Source organism: Bubalus kerabau, chromosome 20, assembly GCF_029407905.1.
Source record: "Bubalus kerabau isolate K-KA32 ecotype Philippines breed swamp buffalo chromosome 20, PCC_UOA_SB_1v2, whole genome shotgun sequence".
NCBI lineage: Eukaryota > Metazoa > Chordata > Mammalia > Artiodactyla > Bovidae > Bubalus > Bubalus kerabau.
Genome location: NC_073643.1, coordinates 51,403,994 through 51,425,135, shown reverse-complemented (window position 1 = coordinate 51,425,135; position 21,142 = coordinate 51,403,994). Strand labels below are relative to the sequence as shown.

The window sequence follows — 21,142 nt, the reverse complement described above, 5'->3', positions numbered from 1 at the left end:
CCAACCCCATCTTCGTCTCAGATTCTTTCCTATCTGTTAAGGCTCTGTCGTATATTACTGTCTTTGTACATCTTTTTCTAGACCCTTGACCATACCCCTGTCTTTCTCCAACCAGGTAGATTTTATTCAAGTTCTGTGATACTTCATATCTTATAGTGATATATTTAATTGATCCTCTTCCATAAGATTAATGTCCTTCTAACTTTTGACTATGATCTATAATAAACACATTTAAAATATTACCTCTTATGTGTATATGTTTACACTATACACACACATGAAAAAGTTAGAAGTTTCATGATATAGTACTTTGTAGAGTGTACTCTGGTGTTTCTGTTCGTTTCTACTTCCATTAAAAAACATGGGTGGCAACTCAGTTGATATTGTGACCCATGTTTAAAAACTCTGCTTTAGGCTGTAAACTCTTTTTTTTTTTTTTTAATTTTATTTTATTTTTAAACTTTACATAACTGTATTAGTTTTGCCAAATATCAATAGGCTGTAAACTCTTAAAAGTAGGGATTGTGCTGGGACTTCTGGCAGTCCATTGGTTAAGACTCTGTGCTTCCAGTGCATTTCATGGGGCACGGGTTTGATCCCTGGTCGGGACTCTTAAGAGCTAGCCTGGTGTGGTTAAAAAAAAAAAAAGAGAGAGATTATGGCTTATTTACAATTGACTCTTGAATAATGCAGGGGATTGGGGGCAACCTCTCATACAGTCAAAAATCTGTGTTCTATTTCTGTCTCAAGGACAAAGGAGTTGGTAAATGACTCACCCTAGGGCAAGAAGCTGAAACAATTTGAATAGAATCAGAACTTCAACCGTGGTTCCTTTGATTCCACATATTGTGATCTCTAATTAAATACAAATTTTCCCACACATTTAGTTGATTTAGAGATCTGTAAAATGAAAATACAAGTACTGTATTTACTGAAAAAATTCACATATAAATGGACCTGTACAGTTTAAGCCCGTGTGTCACAGGGTAACTGTTTCTTTGTGTTCTTGACAGATATTACTCAGTTCCAGGCATGTAGAAGGTTTCATACACATATTTGTAGGATTGAATTGGATGTTTTTTGTTAATGTGGTATAAAACCTGATATTTGGAGACTTTTCATCTGCCATTTCACACTAATTACTCATATTGGTTTCATAACAGCTAAGTTCTAGATTTTATTTCATATGAACTGAAGTCAAGCTAGATCTCTTGCATCCTGAATGTGTGCTATTGATAATAGACATGAATGTAAAACTTTAGTTTCATTTAAAAAAGATTTTACATTTATTTTCGTTACATTTCATTGAGGGAGAGCGTATTTGGCTCCTCATGTTGGTCCTAAGTTGAGGAGTAGGTTCCCTGTATTTGGCTTATTAGTACAACTTGTCAAGTCTTTTGTAGCTTGGGTTTGTCATCCCACCTGTTATTTCCTTGAACTTTTTTACCTGTGCAACTGATAAACCTGCTTTTTGACCTTTTCCAAGTGAGCTGATAAAAATGTTGAACAGAATAGGGAAAAAAAATTTATTACCTAGAGTGAAGTGTCCAGTTTATAAAGGAGTAGATTCTGCTTTGTTGTGTTTTGAGTGCATATTATTTGGGTGACTTATGGAACATTTCTTGACAGTGCCAGCCGTGCCTGTGCCACCTGTGAACCTGAGAGTGTTTGGGGTTGGGTGGGCTCCTGGCCAGAGTGGGGTTTATGGCCTTGGAGGAAGGGTGCTGCTATGAGGTCTGTGTGGCCTTTCTTTTCAGTGTGGGAAATGACGAAGATACATTAGCATTAAAAAGACCCGAAGTCTGTTTCCATCTTCATGAACTGGAGGAAGGGAGGCACCAAGCCTTTCTTAAGTTTGTTTCTGTTTTCTTTCCACATCGCCGACACCTTAGATACGCTGGACAACTCACCCTTTTCCAGACAAACCTAACACTTTGCTACCTTTGTCACTTTGCTCAGTTCTTATAATATGACAAGAATGCAGCGACTACCTTTCTCTGCCTGAGGAATGCCACCTTAAAAAACTGAAATGTCACCTCTTCTTTGATGCCTTCCCCAGCTCTGCCCAGTAATAAGCACTGCTTTTTGCTCCTGCAGCAGTTGGTACCAACCTCTAGTTATGGCACTTATCCCTTTAGATCATGCTTAATTGCATCTCTTTGCCTTGAGGGATTGAGCTTCTCAAGGACAAGGAATTTTGTCTTCATGTTTTGTAACCCCAGGACCTAGCACATAGTGAGGGATCAATAAATGCTTAATTAGGAGTCCAATTTAGTGAAGAGTTTTATTTTGCTTTGTTGATCCTGATAGTATTTTAAAAGTCAGGCTGTAAGTCTAATAATATTTACTATTAGAAATTTGTGACATGAATACAATTTTTTTTTTTTTTCTCAGCTTTTCTCTTTCTTGAACTTATTAGGAAGGCTTACTGCCTGTGGCTGAGTTTAGATGACTGATTTTTGGGTGGAAGCCTGTAGGATTCCAGTGTGAATCCATCTCACCTAGAGTTTCACAGTTATCATGGCAGTGATTCAGAAAACTTGTAGCAGATAATTGGGATGCAGTTTGAACTAACTGCAACAATATGTCTTTCATCTGACACCTTTGGGGAAGCTGTGTTTTAGATGAATGACTTTTCCTGAAAACTAAAGGTTAAACCTTTAAAAATACCAAGAAAAGATTTTTGCTGGAGTTTACTATAAATAATATGTTTTGTTCTGCCCTGTATTGTGAATTCAATATGTTGAATACATTTGAGGTTTTTCTTTTTTGTGTAACATTTCTGCTCTGATTACATAAGATACAGGTTCATTATAGATATGTCAGTAAATACAGAAAAATACACAAAAAAGAAAATAAGGGTGATATTTTATTTTTAAGATACGATTTATTTTCAGACACAACCCCTCAAAACATGCTGGAATATCTTTCCAGTCTTTTTTTCTGATGCAGCCATTTAAAATAAATTTAGGACTGTACTGTTTATATTGTCATAGAAGTCTTTTATTTTTTAAAGCACAAGTAATTTATTTTTTGGCCAGGCTTCATGGCATGTGGAATCTTAGTTCCATGACCAGGGATCGAACCCATGCCTGCTGTAGTGGAAGTGCAGAGTCTTAACCACCAAGGAAGTCCCAACAGTTTTTGTTTTAAATCTGTTCTACTACAAACCTTTTCTTATAACTGGAATGTCATTGTTTTAATGACTGCTATTCCATCAGGCATTGTATTAGGTACTGTGATTTATCTAATCTTCTTCTGAGCAGTTGTTTGTTAGAAATTAACTATCCCCAGGACAGTAAGAGTACTTGCTTTTCTGCATTCTCAAAAGTATGGGGCATCATTTTCTCCACAGATTTGTATCTTCAGAAATTTCAAAGTTGATACAGCCTTGGAGGAATAAATTCTGAAGCATTACAAAAATAGTGTCCTGTACTACCATTTCAACTTCTTTGGCATCAATTGTTTAACTGGATTTTCTGACTATTGGATGTTGTTAACGCAAACAAGTCATTATAACAATAATACAGTGATGCTTGTTTGCTTTCTTACTGAAATCCCAAGGAAAATCATGAATTCCAGTCAGTGGTTCTCTCGTTTGTTTATTACTTTTCTCATCTGGCTGTGATGCTTTCTGGGAATTTGGGGGTGGTGGTGGTGGTGGGAATATAGACTTCCCAGGTGGCGCTCAGATCAGATCAGATCAGATCAGTCGCTCAGTCGTGTCCGACTCTTTGCGACCCCATGAATCGCAGCATGCCAGGCCTCCCTGTCCATTACCAACTGCCGGAGTTCACTGAGACTCACGTCCACTGAGTCAGTGATGCCATCCAGCCATCTCATCCTCTTGTCCCCTTCTCCTCCTGCCCCCAATCTCTCCCAGCATCAGAGTCTTTTCCAATGAGTCAACTCTTTGCATGAGGTGGCCAAAGTACTGGAGTTTCAGCTTTAGCATCATTCCTTCCAAAGAAATCCCAGGGCTGAGCTCCTTCAGAATGGACTGGTTGGATCTCCTTGTAGTCCAAGGGACTCTCAAGAGTCTTCTCCAACATCACAGTTCAAAAGCATCAATTCTTCGGCGCTCAGCCTTCTTCACAGTCCAGCTCTCACATCCATACATGACCACAAGTAAAACCATAGCCTTGACTAGACGAACCTTTGTTGGCAAAGTAATGTCTCTGCTTTTGAATATGCTATCTAGGTTGGTCATAACTTTCCTTCCAAGGAGTAAGCGTCTTTTAATTTCATGGCTGCAGTCACCATCTGTAGTGATTTTGGAGCCCAGAAAAATAAAGTCTGACACTGTTTCCACTGTTTCGCCATCTATTTCCCATGAAGTGGTGGGACCGGATGCCATGATCTTCATTTTCTGAATGTTGAGCTTTAAGCCCACTTTTTCACTCTCCACTTTCACTTTCATCAAGAGGCTCTTTAGTTCCTCTTCACTTTCTGCCATAAGGGTGGTGTCATCTGCATATCTGAGGTTATTGATATTTCTGGCAATCTTGATTCCAGCTTGTGCTTCTTCCAGCCCAGCGTTTCTCATGATATACTCTGCATAGAAGTTAAATAAGCAGGGTGACAATATACAGCTTTGACGTACTCCTTTTCCTATTTGGAACCAGTTTGTTGTTCCATGTCCAGTTCTAACTGTTGCTTCCTGACCTGCATACAGATTTCTCAAGAGGCAGGTCAGGTGGTCTGGTATTCCCATCTCTTTCAGAATTTTCCACAGTTTATAGTGATCCACACAGTCAAAGGCTTTGGCATAGTCAATAAAGCAGAAATAGATGTGTTTCTGGAACTCTCTTGCTTTTTCCATGATCCATCGGATGTTGGCAATTTGATCTCTGGTTCCTCTGCCTTTTCTAAAACCAGCTTGAACATCAGGAAGTTCACGGTTCACATATTGCTGAAGCCTGGCTTGGAGAATTTTGAGCATTACTTTACTAGTGTGAGATGAGTGCAATTGTGCGGTAGTTTGAGCATTCTTTGGCACTGCCTTTCTTTGGGATTGGAATGAAAACTGACCTTTTCCAGTCCTGTGGCCACTGCTGAGTTTTCCAAATTTGCAGGTGGTGCTAGTGGTAAAGAATCCACTTGTCAGTGCAGGAGATGCAAGGGCATGGTTTTGGTCCCTGGGTCAGCAAGATCCCCTGGAGTAGGAAATGGCAACCCACTCCAGTATTCTTGCCTGGAAAATTCCATGGACAGAGGAGCCTGGCAGACTGCAGTCCATCGGGTCACAAAGAGTTGAACATGACCGAGCATGCACGGAGAGGAACAGACGAGGGTGAATTGAGGATGTGTGAGACTCCATCAGCTTGGTATCAGTGACTTGAAATAATAGTTTTGTTTTGATATTCTTTCTAACTCTCTTCATTTCTGTTCTCTGTAGCTACTTCAAGTATTATTCTTTATCTTTCCCTATTTGCCAGCCACTCTGCCCTTTACTTCTTTCCCTAGTTATGCATTTTCAAGCTAAATCTGAATTGAACTTGTGCATGGAAAACTGGGTAATCAACTCTGTGAAAGACAGAAGTGGCCCCTTTGCTTTCCTTTGGAGATTTAGTGCCTTTATGAAAACCTTAGGCCTGTTAAAAGAACTAACTCATGGCCAAGGCTGCGCTCCATAGGAAGACCTGACTTTGGAACAGAGGCAGTGATCTGGGAGTGATACAGCCTAATGCAGATTTGGTCTGTGCAGGGGGCAGTTTCCCCTCTGGATGGCTGCATGTAGGTAAGACATCTGGTACTGTGATAGCCATCTTGTTATCATGAGGAAAACCAGGAAGGAGGAGGAGTTGTTTATTGTTATTATTTTTTATTGGTGTATAGTTGCTCTACACTGATGTGCCAGTTTCTGCTGTACAGCAAAGTGAATCAGCCATATGTGTACACATATCCCCTGTTTTTTGAATTTCCCTCCCACTTAGGTCATCACAGAGTACCAAGTAGAGCTCCCTGTGCTATGCAGTAAGTTCTCATTCGTTGTTTTATACATAGTAGTGTATGTAAGACGGTTCCAGTCTCCTGGTTACCCATTCTTTATTGATGGACTCTTGGGTTGTTTCTTTTACTGTTGTGAATAATGCTGTAATGAACATTTGGCATCCAAGTACCTGTTTGACTACCTGTTTTTAAATTCTTTGGAATTACTTAGCGTTTGGTAATTCTATGTTTAGTTTTTTTGAGGAACCACCCATACTATTTTCTGTATTGCCTGTACCATTTTTACTTTCCCATCAGCAATGCACAAGGATTCCAGTCTCTTTACATCCTTGCTAATGCTTGTTATTTTTTTTAAAAAAGCTTTTTATAAACGGCTATCCAAATGGGTGTGAAGTGGTATTTCACTGTGGTTTTGATTTGCATTTTCCCTAATAATTAGTGAAGTCGAGCATCTTTTCATGTGTTTATTGGCCATTTGTGTATTGTTTTTGGAGAAATGTCTACTCAGTACTTTGCCCATTTAAAACATTTTAATTTTTAGCTGTGCTGGTTCTGTGTTGCTGTGCATGAACTTTCTCTAGTTGTGGCAGGCAGTGGATTCTCATCACAGTGGCTTCTCATGTGGAGCACAAACTCCAGGTGTTCGGGCTTCAGTAGTTGTGGCACATGGGCTTAGTTGTCCAACGGCAAGTGGGGTTTCCCCAGACCAGGGATCAAACGTGTGTCCCTTGCATTGGCAGGTGAATTCTTAACCACTGGACCATCAAAGAAGCCCCTAGAGTGGTTCTTAAATATACTTTAACTTCGGGATGTTTTTTCTGGATAGTCCCTAATTGTTCACTTCATAGAGAGTATGTAGTTTAAAATAAACTCCAACATTGAGAGAAAGGAACTCATGCAATTATTGTAGACTGGTGAAAGCCTTTCAAACGTATTTAAATGAAGGTATAAGTTGATAGACATTATTAAACAATTCAGCTCTGAAAATAGAGTTTGAAATTATTTTCAGTTGTGATTAGAAGGTGGAGGATAAAGATGATACTGAGATTACATGTTACAGGGATTGGCAAGATGGTATCAACTATAGTTTGTTGCAGAAACCACAAAAGGGAAAAGAAAGTTAAACTTTGTTTCTTGACAGAAGTAGAGGAGGAGGTTTCCTGAGGTAATGAAAAACAGGTAGTAACATGAAATTCAAAATACAAGTCAAACTGGAAAGTGAAGATACTTCAAATGGATTCTTTTATTGATTTAGTAGACATTTACAGAAGATCTGGTATGTACTAGGCTCTGGGACACAAAGAATCAGATGCAACTGAGCGACTGAACTGAACTGAACTGAGGTTCTGGGGAACAATGAAGGAAGACTATACAGATCTACCTACTTTCAAGACCTTTAATCTAGATGATTGTGAATATTAGATTAAGGAAGTTTTATGAAATTAGTAGTTAAAACAATGCAAGTAGACAAGAATTTTTAGCTAATAATTATATATTTGGAACTTTAGATCTAGAAGGGACCATAATGTAACACAGTGTTCTTATTTTTCAGATGGCATCACCAAGGTCAGAGGGATTTGGTAACTTACTCAAAGTCATACAGTTTGGCTATTTGGGTCTTGAATTCAGACACTGATCCCCTAAAAAGTCTTAAAAAAAAACCCCCAAAAACTATATCATTGAATCTTATGTAAAACCACTGGAAGATAGGAATTAGTCTAGAAATATTTATTGAATACCTGGTATTTGTCTTTCTCTTTTGGACTTTGTTTGTTTAGTATGGTAATTTCTAGGTTCATCCATGTAGCTGCAAATGGCATTATTTTACTCTTTATGGCCGAGCAATATTCCATTGTATATATGTACCACATCTTCTGTATCCATCCGTCTGTCGGTGGACACTGAGATTGTTCCCACGTCTTGGCTGTTGTGAATAGTGCTGCTGTGGACATAGGGGTGCATGTATCTTTTTACATTATGGTTTTGTCTGGATCTATGCCCAGAAGTGAGATTGCTGGATCATACGGTAATTCTATTTTTAGTTTTCCGAGAAACCTCCATACTGTTTTCCACGGGGATTCTTTCAATTATAATTATTAGAAATCCATCTCAAACTGAAGCAGAAAGGAGAATTTACTGGTTCATATAACTAAAAAAGGCGTGAATGGATCTGACCTCAGAAGACTGGGATCAGGGCCTCAACATATCAGGATATCTGTGTTGCCATTTTACATTTTGGTATATGCCTATGTGTTGAATTATTTTTTGCAGTCATTAACTTCAAAAAATTTACTGTTTTCACTTTGGGGACCATAGCTCCTGGCAGCTCTGGGGTTACATCTTTACACTGCATGATGGGATAGGAAAGAGTTAGTTCCTGTTGGGAAGATTCAGGGAGTGAATGGCGTGGCCCAGTCTACTTTACATGCCTACTTGGAGGCGGTGGAGAGGGTCTGACTGGTAGCCCCACTGAAATCATATAGAGTGGGACAATTTCTGTAAAACATGAGAGTTAGGCATGCTGGGCATACAGAACAGTAAAGTGAGAGGGCTCCTTGATGCACATATACACGAAGCTACAATTAAGGTCAGTCATGTGATAGAAGTAGAATGTGCCAGAGGACCTCAGGGCCTGGAGGATTCATTTCCAAGAGTGCAAAAACAGTCTTGATGAGTGGAGAGGATTTTTGTTAGTGGAAAGGAAGCAGGGGAGAGGATCCAGGCAGTAGGAAACAGTGATGTATGAAAGGGAGGCTCGTGCAAGGTTATGTGCTGGAGACTTGTTCTGCAGAACAGTGACTAGATCACGTCTTCTGTCGTTGGGAGGAGACTGAGAGGGCAGGTTTGGTCAAGAGTGTCAAGGGCCTTGGATGCAAGGAGGAATATGGCTTTTATTCTGTGGGCAGTAGGGAGCCAATGAAACATTTTAATCAAGGGAAAAAGCAATTTTAGGAATGGAAATGGAGGAGCATAAGAGTGATTTTAGATTCAGGAGAGAGAGAGAAAAGAGTAATATAATTTATTTTCACAGGAACTAGGTACTACTGTTCCTCACATGGAAAATCTATAAGGATTGTGAACAAATCACTTAACTACCTTCTATTTTCCTCTTCAGTAAAATAAAATAAATACACTGTACTAATCTTTACTAACTCTAGATGAGAGTTTATGTATAGTTTCAGTAAGAAAATATTGTGTTGTAGTAGGCATTATTGCTTTATAAATGACTTACTAACTTTGATACATATGAGAGTATTTTTCTCTGTGGTATTTGGAGATTGTAAGTTGGAAATAGATTATTGATTGAGGAAATGATCTTTACATTTTTATTAGCTCATAAAGTAAATGGAACTAATACCTTGGGTTGCATTTTCTTTTAAATTCTTTATTTTAATTAGGTAAATGACAGAAACAGGTTCTAAAACTGAAGTATGGTGCTACATGTTAATATTTTTTTCTTCTAATCATATATATATATTTTTTTAATTACTGAGAATTCTCAAGCTGCCTTTGTAACTGAGGTTTTTGATACCTGTGCTCTAAATCAGTGTGTGCACTGCTTGTGCTCCTGAGTCTCAAATTCTTGGAGAGAAAGCTTTAACTCCTTTGTCTGCGCTTGTGTGCATGCTCAGTAGCTCAGTCGTATCCGACTCTTTGGGACCCTATGGACTGTAACCTGCCGGGCTTCTCTGTCCATGGGATTCCCCAGGCCAGAATACTGGAGTGGGTTGCCATGCCCTCCTTCGGGGCATCTTCCCTACCCAGGAATCGAACTCATGTCTCCTGCATTGTAGGTGGATTCTTTACCACTGACACACTGGGGAAGGCCCCCTCTGTTTATGCTGCTACTAAGTCGCTTCAGTCGTGTCCCACTCTGTGCGACCCCAGAGACGGCAGCCCACCAGGCTCCCCCATTCCTGGGGTTCTCCAGGCAAGAACACTGGAGTAGATTGCCATTTCCTTCTCCAATGCATGAAAGTGAAAAGTGAAAGTGAAGTCACTCAGTCGTGTCTGACTCTTAGCGACCCCATGGACTGCAGCCCACCAGGCTCCTCCGTCCATGGGATTTTCCAGGCAAGAGTACTGGAGCGGGGTGCCATTGCCTTCTCTGTGTATATCTCTCCCTAATAATTCACTGTCTCTTTGACCAGGATGGGAGACTGACCCCTTGCTGTCCTCTTCCATCTGTCCTTCATCCCTCTACTCTTACCTTCCCTATTTATCACTCTGCAAGCCACCTTTTAAAATCTTTATTCTTCTCCTGTCTCACCAGACATTACCAGCTCTCTTCCCCACCTCATGACTTAATTTTGTTTGGGACTCAGTTGAGATATCTAGCTTATGTCTTATATTAAAACATGTTCACCCTCTTAAAATTTTCTCTTTGCCTGTAGTGTTTTTGAAGCACATTTTAAGAAGATGGTCTTTAATTTGAAGTACTCTTAGCTAGAAATACAAAAAGATCACCCAATAGTTCTTACTTTGTAAGTAGCTGGTTTTCACTTAAAAGTAGAGACTCACTTGCTTAATTTGCTTTACATGGCAGCTACTTTATAGGCTGTGTATGTTAAACTTTAAGAATTACTTGTTGATAATTTTTATGAGATAAAATGGATAAATTTCCTGCTCAAAGAATTTTTTTTGTAGAATAAAATTTAGTGTGTTGTTAAAAAATTAAAAATAAAAGGGAAGACTCAGAATTCTCTTCTGATGGCTAGTGTTTGTACTAAAAGATTTAGCAATGATGGTTTCTTTTATTTCAAGTAGAAGAAAATACATTTTAGTGTTGATCCTATGATATTTTTGTATTACTAGAATTATACTGAAAAGAGTATGACTTTAAAGACATTGTAGAATGCCTTTACATGGATGCAGTGTGCTTATACATGGTATTGGCAAATACAGTGTACATAATTTTTAAAAATCCATACAGCTTATAAAAAACTATAGAAAGTAGTACTCTTAAAGCCTCTTAACTCAATTCCCCCAAGTGTATCCCCACTTCTCTCCTCACCCAGCCCAGGTAACTGCCATAAATGTTTTGATATTACACACTCTTTCTGTGTATATTCAGTTCAGTTCAGTTGCTCAATTGTGTCTGACTCTTTGCCACCCCATGGACTTCAGCACGCCAGGCTTCCCTGTCCATCACCAACTTCCAGAGCCCACTCAAACTCATGTCCATCGCGTCGATGATGCCATCCAACCATCTCATCCTCTTTGGTCCCCTTCTCTTCCCCCCTTCAATCTTTCCCAGCATCGGGGTCTTTTCCAATGAGTCGGTTCTTTCCATCAGGTGGCCAAAGTATTGGAGTTTCAGCTTCAGCATCAGTCCTTCCAGTGAATATTCAGGACTGATTTCCATTAGGATGGATTGATTGGATCTGTTTGCAGTCCAAGGGACTCTCAAGAGTCTTCTCCAACACCACAGTTCAAAAGCATCAATTCTTTGGCGCTCAGCTTTCTTTATAGTCCAACTTTCAGATCCATACATGACTACTGGAAAAATCATAGCTTTGACTAGATGGACCTTTGTTGGTAAAGTAATGTCTCTGATTTTTAATATGCTGTCTGTCTAGGTTGGTCATAGCTTTCCTTCCGAGGAGTAAGCATCTTTTAATTTCATGACTACAGTCACCATCTGCAATGATTTTGGAGTCCCCCAAAATAAAGTCTGTCACTGTTTCCCCATCTATTTGCCATGAAGTGATGGGACCAGATGCCATAATCTTAGTTTTCTGAATGTTGAGTGAAAAAGCCAACTTTTTCTCCCTCCTCTTTCACTTTCATTAAGAGGCTTTTTAGTTCCTCTGCACTTTCTGCCATAAGGGTGGTGTCATTTGCATTGAGGTTATTGATATTTCTCCCAGCAATCTTGATTCCAGCTTGTGCTTCATCCAGCCTGGCATTCACATGATGTACTCTGATGTAAGTTAAATAAGCAGGGTGACAATATATGTATACAATATATGTATGTATGTATATACTTTAAAAAGTAAATAGCAGAATAATAATTTCAAACACTTACATAGTACTTTGTACCAGGTACTATTCTGAGTACTTAACATGTATTAATTATGTTATTATTGTTTAGTCACTAAGTCATGTCTGACTCCTTTGTGACCCATGGACTACAGTCTGCCAGGCTCCTTTGTCCATGGTATTCTCCAGGCAGGAATACTGGAGTGGGCTGCCATTACCTCCTCTGGGCTCCCATTTCCTCCTTCAGATTCCTCTGACCCAGGAATCGAACCCGTGTTTCCTGTGTCTTCTGCATTGGCTGGTGGATTCTTTACCACCGAGCCACTTGGGAAGCCCCGTTCTGTATAATACTATACAGTAAACTACACAAAAGCATAACCACTTGTAGAGTATGCACACACGTGACGATGTACGCCAGATGTGAACTAACTTACATAGTTGGACATGCAAATGCACATTTGCATCTTTGAAGGTTCGCAACTTGAATGTCCATATATAGGGAACATAATATATTTTCTGTTGATTCATATGATCCTTATTCCAGTACCATACACTATTTTGATTACTGTACTTTTGTAGTAAGTTTTGAAGGTTGAAAATGAGAGTTGTCCAACTTTGTGAAAATTGTTTTGGATATTTGGGTCTCTTGAAATTCCATATGAATTTTAGGATGTGTTTTTCTATCTTGGGGATTGTGATAGAGATTCCATTGACTCTGTGGACTACCTTAGGTAGTAGTGTCATCTTAATATCAATTCTACCAATCCATGAACACGGGGTGTCTTTATACTTAATTAGATCTTTAATTTCTCTTAGCAGTGTTTTGTAGTTTTCAGTACCTCTTGGATTAAATTTATTCCTAAGTGTCTTGTTATTTTTGGTACTACTGTATATGGAGTTGATACAGCTGCTGGCTGTTTTATTGAGTTTTCCATCTCTTTCTTTTTTCCGTGCAGTGTTTTGTTAAAGAAACTGCATTTTTTGGTCTCATGATCTGAATCTTGCTAATCATATTTCTGTGAATTCATTTAATATGCTCCTTATTCCCAGTATTTCCTCTAAGTTGACATTTCTGTAAGCATCACCATAGTCAGGTTTGAGTTTTATTTTATGATTTCTTCATGTGGCACTTTGTTTAGTAGTTATATAATTTCTTGTCTCCTCTTTTCATGATGTTAGAGCTACCAGTGATCATTTCCTATACCCATCCATTTATTGGGAGTCACCAAATGGATATATTCTACCTTTGCCATCACTTCTCTGTTGTCTAGAGTATTTTTATACAGAAACTTCTCGTCAACTATGTGGGTGTACTGAGGTCTAGTTTGTGTTAGAAAAGCGTGTTTTCTTTTTTTTTTTTTCTGTTCTGTTTTTTCCGCTGTTTTGTGAATTTTCATAGTAGTAAATTGATTCCCTAGCAACCTTTGAAAAGTGACCAATAAGCTTTTTGGGGAATCATCAGTCTTATTACTTATGAATGTAAATATATTGATATACTATCCTTTTAGTGAGTAGTGGAACTCTCCTGGTGCTGAAAGTTCTTTTGACCTGACCATAGTAGTTTAGCTGTTAATCATAGCTTCCTTGATTTTTAGTTTGATAAGGTATTCCACGCTTACGTTAAGCATTTTCTGTCCTAAACTTGGCTTTTTCCCAAGGGGCCCTGGTTCCTTTTAGTGGGAAATAGTATATTTAGAAATGACAATTTTAGTGCTAGAGAGTTGTCATTATTTGTAGGCCTCATCCGGAACTGTGCATTACTACATTGTCTTTACTTCATAAATCTTACATCTGCATTTTCTATACATTAAAAGGAAATTCCTAAATAATTACTTACCTGATTATTCTCCAGTATTCACACAACAGTCGTAGAATAGCACTACTAATCACTATATCCACAATATGATGAGTGAAAGCAGACTAAGATTTTTTTGAAGTTTTTTTTAAATCCTTAGAATATGTTCCATTAGGGATATATTGTCAAATTGCTTTCTTCTGACACATTATTTGGAAAAGTTCCTCTCTTTCTGGTTATGCCACTAACTTGGCTATACATCCGTGTGTGTGCTCAGCGGCTTCAGTCATGTCCAGCTCTTCGTGACCCTGTGGACTGTAGCTCGCCAGGCTCCTCTGTCCATGGGATTCTCCGGGCAAGAATACTGGAGTGAATTGCCATGTCCTCCTCCAGGGGGTCCTCCAGACCCAGGGATTGAACCTGAGTCTCCTGCATCTCTTCCATTGGCAGGCAGGTTCTTTACCTCTGCGCCACCTGGGAAATCCACATCCTTCATTAGAGGGATGCAGCTGCACCCCAGACCCCTGCAGGAATAAACATCCCAATCTCACCAATCCTCCAGCATCTGACAGTGTTCTCCACCCGCTTTACCCAACCAGCCATGGGGCAGGGAGGAGGCTGTTGATGCTGCCTGTGAGAACAGGCTCCCCTGGGGCATAGAGTGCGGGGGAGGAGGACAGAGAGTGGATCTCGGGGTAAACAGGTCTTATAGCACCATATGGTGGAGAAGGCAATGGCACCCCACTCCAGTACTCCTGCCTGGAAAATCCCATGAATGGAGGAGCCTGGAAGGCTGCAGTCCATGGGGTCGCTGAGGGTCGGACACGACTGAGTGACTTCACTTTCACTTTTCACTTTCATGCATTGGAGAAGGAAATGGCAACCCACTCCAGTGTTCTTGCCTGGAGAATCCCAGGGATGGGAGAGCCTGCTGGGCTGTCGTCTATGGGGTCGCACAGAGTCGGACACGACTGTAGTGACTTAGCAGCACCATATGGATGGTGCATTTTTTTCCTCTCATCTCACACTCCTTATCCCACTACCACCAATGAAATGATAAATTCTTTGTAGGCAGAATTTATTTTATCTTTCTTTAAAAAATTTTTTTTAAATTTCATATTGGAGTATAGTTGATAAAAAATGTTGTGCTAGTTTCAGGTGTACAGCAAAGTGATTTAGTTATGTATGAATGTGTATCTGTTCTTTTTCAAATTCTTGAAGCTCGCAGTGACCAGTGACATGTGATATACCTGACAGATATAGAGAAGAATAGAGTGAAACCATCTATAATAACAGGTTTATTCTTTGTGATATTCCTGCAAATAGACTATATAGGCCTGAAAACAGTCCCATGATTAGAGAGAGAAAGCTCTACTTTTATTTCAAGCCTTTTGCTTTTCTAGCGAATATAATTGTTTTCTTTTCTATTTATACATTAATTTGAAAAATCACTTGAAAGCCAGTCTTGAATGAAGATAGTTATTAAAATGGGAAGTTTACATAGGTTCTCTAAATATGCACAAAACACCCAGTTTCCAACAATGGAAGCTTGTTCATAATTTTAATGTTCCTGTCAATTAATGACAAAGGTTAAGAAGACAGGAGTACTGAATGCTCTGGAGATTGAAATAATAGCAAGGATCTCGATAAAGAATTTGTTAAGGAGTGGATGATGTGATGATGTTAATTTCTTAAGTGCTAATTCGATTTTTAATTTTACTGTAAGATATGGCTCAGAGATTGCACACTTTTGACCTTAGGAAAGCTGTCTTATTGTTAGTTATGTAGATGCCTGCAAGGAGTTACAGGGGTTTACATATTTGAAAAATGAATTAAAAGAGAGAGCATATATTTAAGAAAATTTAGTGCCTAATTTCAGTGACACAGACCCTATATCAGTATTTAAAAATCCTAATTGACATATTTATCTTTGGTTTTCTAGTGATATGCAGCTTTCGAGGATCTGTTCCCCAAGGGTTGGTCTTAGAAATAGGAGAAACAGTCCAGATTCTTGAAAAGTGTGAGGGTAAGTATGGACCTATAAATTATAAGACACAAATAGTGATCATTTTTGGCAGTATTATATATGTTTATTTTGTAGTACTGGTTATAAGCAATCTTTTTGAAGCCATGATTAATCATATTATGATACACTGCTATAAAATAATTCCTGATCTCTGTTCAGCACAACTGATGAGTAATTTTGGCTCTAATTTAATAACAACAATGAAATAACTATTGTTGGCTGTCAGAACATGTTTTTTATATACTATGTCAAGTAATTATTTTTAATTTCGTACAATCAAATAGATAATATTTTACTCCTGATTATCTGCATTTGAATAGAATTTAATTATAATCAGTTCATTTGTATGTTTCTATCTGATTGGCTGGACATGATCAGTCATAATTAAAACAAGGCAGTATATAAGCTCAAATGAAGTTTGACTTGGCCGTCTTCTGTGACGTTTTTGTGTATTTTTGCTATAATATTTATGCATTATTGAAAAATATCACATTCTAAAAGATTATGCACTGTAGTCAACAAAATATATGGGAAAAATACAGTTATGGAGATATCACACAAAATCAGAGCATTGACAAAAACAAAATTGATGTCAAAATCAATATTCCAAAGTTGATAGCAGTTCAGCAGGACTAGAAACCACCTCAAATTATTTGGAAATTTTGGAAATATTGGAGTGGAAATGTTGCTAGCTGAGCATGGAGATAGTACAGATGGAAGTGGAGCTCTGATATAATTTACCATTCAGATGGGTATGGAGGTAAGTGCAACTTACTATGACCCTGAAACTGTGTAAGTTTGGTAGTGTACTTTTCTGGAAAGGGAGCTCTAGTGCAGGACTCATTTTAATAATTTTCTTAAAATAGTAGTTTAAATCAAAATGACTTCATGATAAAAAAAACTCTTAGCAAAATAAGAGTATAAGGGAATATTCTTAATCTAATAAAGGATATCTAAAAGCCTGCAGCACACATCATACTCAGTTGTGAAATACTGAAAGCTTTCCCACTGAGAGCTAAAAATGAGACTATTATAAAATAAGACCTTGTGGTTTGGAGGCAAAGATAATAATGAAACAGAATAGAGGGTCCATAAATAGACCATCATGTTTATCTTCCAGTGATATGAAAAAGGTGGTATTGCAGTGCAGTGGGGAAGTGATGTCCATTACAATAGGTGATGCTGGGCTGATTGGACTGAAGAATGATGGCCTAGTCAATAAATGGTATTGGATCAGTATTGAAACCGGTGAATCGTGAACTTGACTTCACAGCATATAGTACAAACTGAATTCCAGACAGATGGTCAATATAAATGTGCAATTTAGAGCAATTATGCACTTTGAAGGAACCATAGGAAAATATCCCTTCTAGCCTAGGGGTAGACAGAGATCCTTTATTGATAAGTTGTACTTCATTAAAATGAAGATCTGTTGTTCAAAAGATATCAAAAAGGAGGGCTTCCCTGGTGGCTCAGTGGTAAAGAATACTTGCCAGGGCAGGGGACATGGGTTCGAGCCCTGGTCCGGGAATATCCCACATGCCGCAGAGCAACTAATAAGCCTGTCTGCCACAGCTATTGAGCCTGTGTTCTAGAGCCTGGGAACCACAGCTACTGAGCTCATGTGCCACTGTTGCTGAAGCCTCTGCTCCCTGGAGCCTGTGCTCTGCAACAAGAGAAGCCACCTCAGTGAGAAGCCCGAGCACCACAACTGGAGACTATTCTCCATTTGTTGCAACTAGAGAAAGCCTGTGCAGCAGTGAAGACCCAGCACAGCCAAAAACAAATAAATAAAATTTAAAGAAAAAAGATACCATTAAGGAGAGGTAAAAGGCAAGTCACAAAGTGAAAGAAATATTTGATAAAGGACTTATATTCATATGGTATTTGTCTTTCTCTTTCTGACTTCACTTAGTGTGATAAACTTTAGGTCCATCCATGTAGCAGCAAATGGCATTATTTCATTCTTTTTTATGGCTGAGTAACAGTCCATTGTATGTATGTACCACATCTTCTTTATCCATTCGTCTGTCAATGGGCATTTAGGTTGTTTCCTTATCTTGGTTTTGTAAATAGCGCTGCTGTAAACACAGGGGGTGCATGTAGCTTTACAAATTATGGTTTTCTGCAGATACATGCCCAAGAGCGGGATTGCTGGATCATATGGCAACTCTATTTTTAGTTTTTTGAGAAAGCTCCATACTGTTTTCCATAGTGGCTGTACCAGTTTATGTTCCTATTAACAGTGTAGGAGGATTCCCTTTTCTTCACACCTTTTCCAGCATATGTCAGACATCTTTTTGGATTTCACTGGTATGAAATTAGAAATTAACTACGAGAAGAAAACTGGAAAAAAAAAAAGCCCACAAACATATGGAGACTAAACAATCAGTGGATCATTGAAAAGTCAAAGAGGGATGAAGATAAAACCATTGTAAGAGGGAAGTTCATAGTGATACAGGCCCACTTCATGATATAAGAAAAATCTCAAATAACCGAAATGCACATTGAAGAAACTAGAAGAAGAACAAGTAAAACCCAAAGTTAGGAGAAAAAAGGAAATAAAAGATTAGAGTGGAGATAACTGAAATAGAGACCTAAAAACATAAAAGATCAATGAAATTAAGAGTTGGTCCTTTGATAATATATGATATTATTGTTTAGTCTCTAATTCGTGTCTGACTTTTTTGTGAAGTCATTTACTGTAGCCTCTCAGGCTCCTCTGCTCATGGGGTTTCCCGGGCAAGAGTACTGAAGCAGGTTGCCATTTCCTTCTCTAGGGGATCTTCCTGACTTAGGGATCGAACCTGCATCTTCTGTATTGGCAGGCAGATTATTTACCACTGAGCCACCAGGGAAGTCTTGAAAATATATATGAAATTGATAAACTTTTAGCTAGATTCATCAAGAAAAAAGGAGAGAGGGCCCAAATAAATAAAATCAGGGATGAAAAGGGAGAAGTTAAAACTGACACCACAGAAATACGAGTATTATAAGTGATTACTATGAAGAATTATATGCTAATAAAATGGATTGCATAGAAGAAATGGATAAATTCCTGGAAATGTGCAAACTCGCAAGACTGAATCAGAAAGAAATAGAATATATGAACAGACTGATTACCAGTAATAAAATTAAATCAATAATAAAAAAAACTTCTAACAAACAGAAGTCCAGGATCAGATGGCTTCATAGGTGAATTCTACCAAACATTTCAGTCAGTTCAGTTCAGTTCAGTCGCTCAGTCTTTGCAACCCCATGAATTGCAGCATGCCAGGCCTCCCTGTCCATCACCAACTCCCGGAGTTCACTTAAACTCATGTCCATTGATCAGTGATGCCTTCCAGCCATTTCATCCTCTGTTGTCCCCTTCTCCTCCTGCCCCCCAATCCCTCCCAGCATCAGAGTCTTTTCCAATGAGTCAACTCTTCGCATGAGGTGGCCAAAGTATTGGAGTTTCAGCTTTATCATCAGTCCTTCCAATGAATATTCAGGACTGATTTCCTTTAGGATGGACTGGTTGGATCTCCTTGCAGTCCAAGGGACTCTCAAGAGTCTTCTCCAACACCACAGTTCAAAAGCATCAATTCTTCAGCACTCAGCTTTCTTCACAGTTCAACTCTCACATCCATACATGACCAAACATTTAAAGAATAGTTAATACTTTTCCTTTTCAAACTGTTCAGAAAGTTAGTGAGGAAGGAACACTTTCAAACTCATGGTACGAGGCCACCATCGTCCTGATAACAAAACCAGATAACAACCTAATAACACACACACACAAATTTACAGGCTAATATCATTGATGAATGTAAATGTAAAATCTGCAACAGAATATTATCAAACCAAATATCAAACCAAAATAAATATGTTGAAAGGATCATACACCACGATCAAGTGGGATTTATCCTAGGGATGCAAGGATGGTACAATATCTACAAATTAGTTAATTAGATATATCACATTATCAAAAAAAAAAGATACATCGCATTATCAAATTTAAAAATAAAAATCACATCGTCTCAAGAGATGCAGAAAATGCATTAGACAAGTTCAGCACCTATTTATGACGAGAACTGTCCCTGATAGCTCAGTTGGTAAAGAATCTGCCTGCCCTGGGTCAGGAAGATCTGCTGGAGAAGGGATAGGCTACTCCAATATTCTTGGGCTTCCCTTGTGGTTCAGCTGGTAAAGAATCTGCCTGCAATGTGGGAGATGTGGGTTCGATCCCTGGATTGGGAAGATCCCCTGGAGAAGGGAAAGGCTACCTACTCCAGTATTATGGCCTGGAGAATACCATGGACGGTATAGTCCATGGGGTTACTAAGAGTCAGACACAACTGAGAGACTGTCACTTTCACTTTTCACTGTCAGCAAAGTAGGCATAGAGGGAACCTACCTCAACATGATAAAGGCCACACATATATTAAAACCCACAGCTAACATTATACTCAGTGGAGAAAATCTGAAGGCTTTTGCTCTAAGATCAGGAATAAGACAAGGGACTTCCTTAGTGGCACAGTGGATGAGAATCTGCCTGCCAATGTAGGGGACATGGGTTCAGTCCCTGGTATGTGAAGACTCCACACGTCACAGAGCAACTAAGCCCATGCACTGCAGCTACTGAGTATGTACTCTAGAGCACACGTGCTACAGCTGCTGAGCCTGCATGCTGCAACTACTGAAGCCCTTGTGCCTTTAACCTGTGCTTTGCAACAAGAGAAGCTACCTCAATGAGAAGCCCGTGCATCACAATGAAAAGTAGCTCCCACTTGCTGCAACTAAAGAAAGCCCGTGTACAGCAACGAAGACCCAGTGCAGCCAAAACTAAGTAAATTTTAAAATTATAAAAAACGGAATAAGACAAAGATACTCACCACTTTCATTCAACATAATGTTAGAAGTTCTTGTCACAACAGTTAGGCAAAAAAAAAAAAAAAAAAAAACCAACCCCAAAGGCTACACACACACATAAAAGAAATCCAAATTAAAAAGGAAGTAATAAAACTATCACTGTTTGTAGGTGACATGATACTGTCAATTTATATAGAAAACCCCAAAGGCTTCACAAAAAACTGTTATTCAATAAGTGAATTGTTATTCAAAAATTGAATTCAGTAAATGAATTCAGGAAAGTTGCAGGATACAAGCTTAATGTACAGAGGTCTGTTGCATTTATCTGTTTGCACAGTGAAGTATCAGAAAGGGAAATTAAGAAACAGTCCCATTTATAATTGGATCAAAAGAATAAATACCTAGGAATAAATTTCACCAAGGAAGTGAAAGACCTGTACTCTGAAAACTGTAAAACATTGATGAAAGAAGTGGTAAACTAGACAAACAAATGGAATGATGTACCATCTCCATGGATTGGACAAATCAGTATC

The 21,142-nt window shown here is 38.7% G+C and overlaps 1 protein-coding gene across 1 annotated transcript in view; it reads left to right on the top strand.

The window, feature by feature from the left end:
• The window catches only part of DOCK3 (dedicator of cytokinesis 3), a 287,503-nt gene that overhangs the window by 7,797 nt on the left and 258,564 nt on the right, over nt 1-21,142 (top strand). Inside the window, exon 2 of the mRNA XM_055557421.1 lies at nt 15,672-15,755. Within this exon, the coding sequence (XP_055413396.1) occupies nt 15,672-15,755 (84 nt within the window). The remainder of the gene's footprint in view (nt 1-15,671; nt 15,756-21,142) is intronic.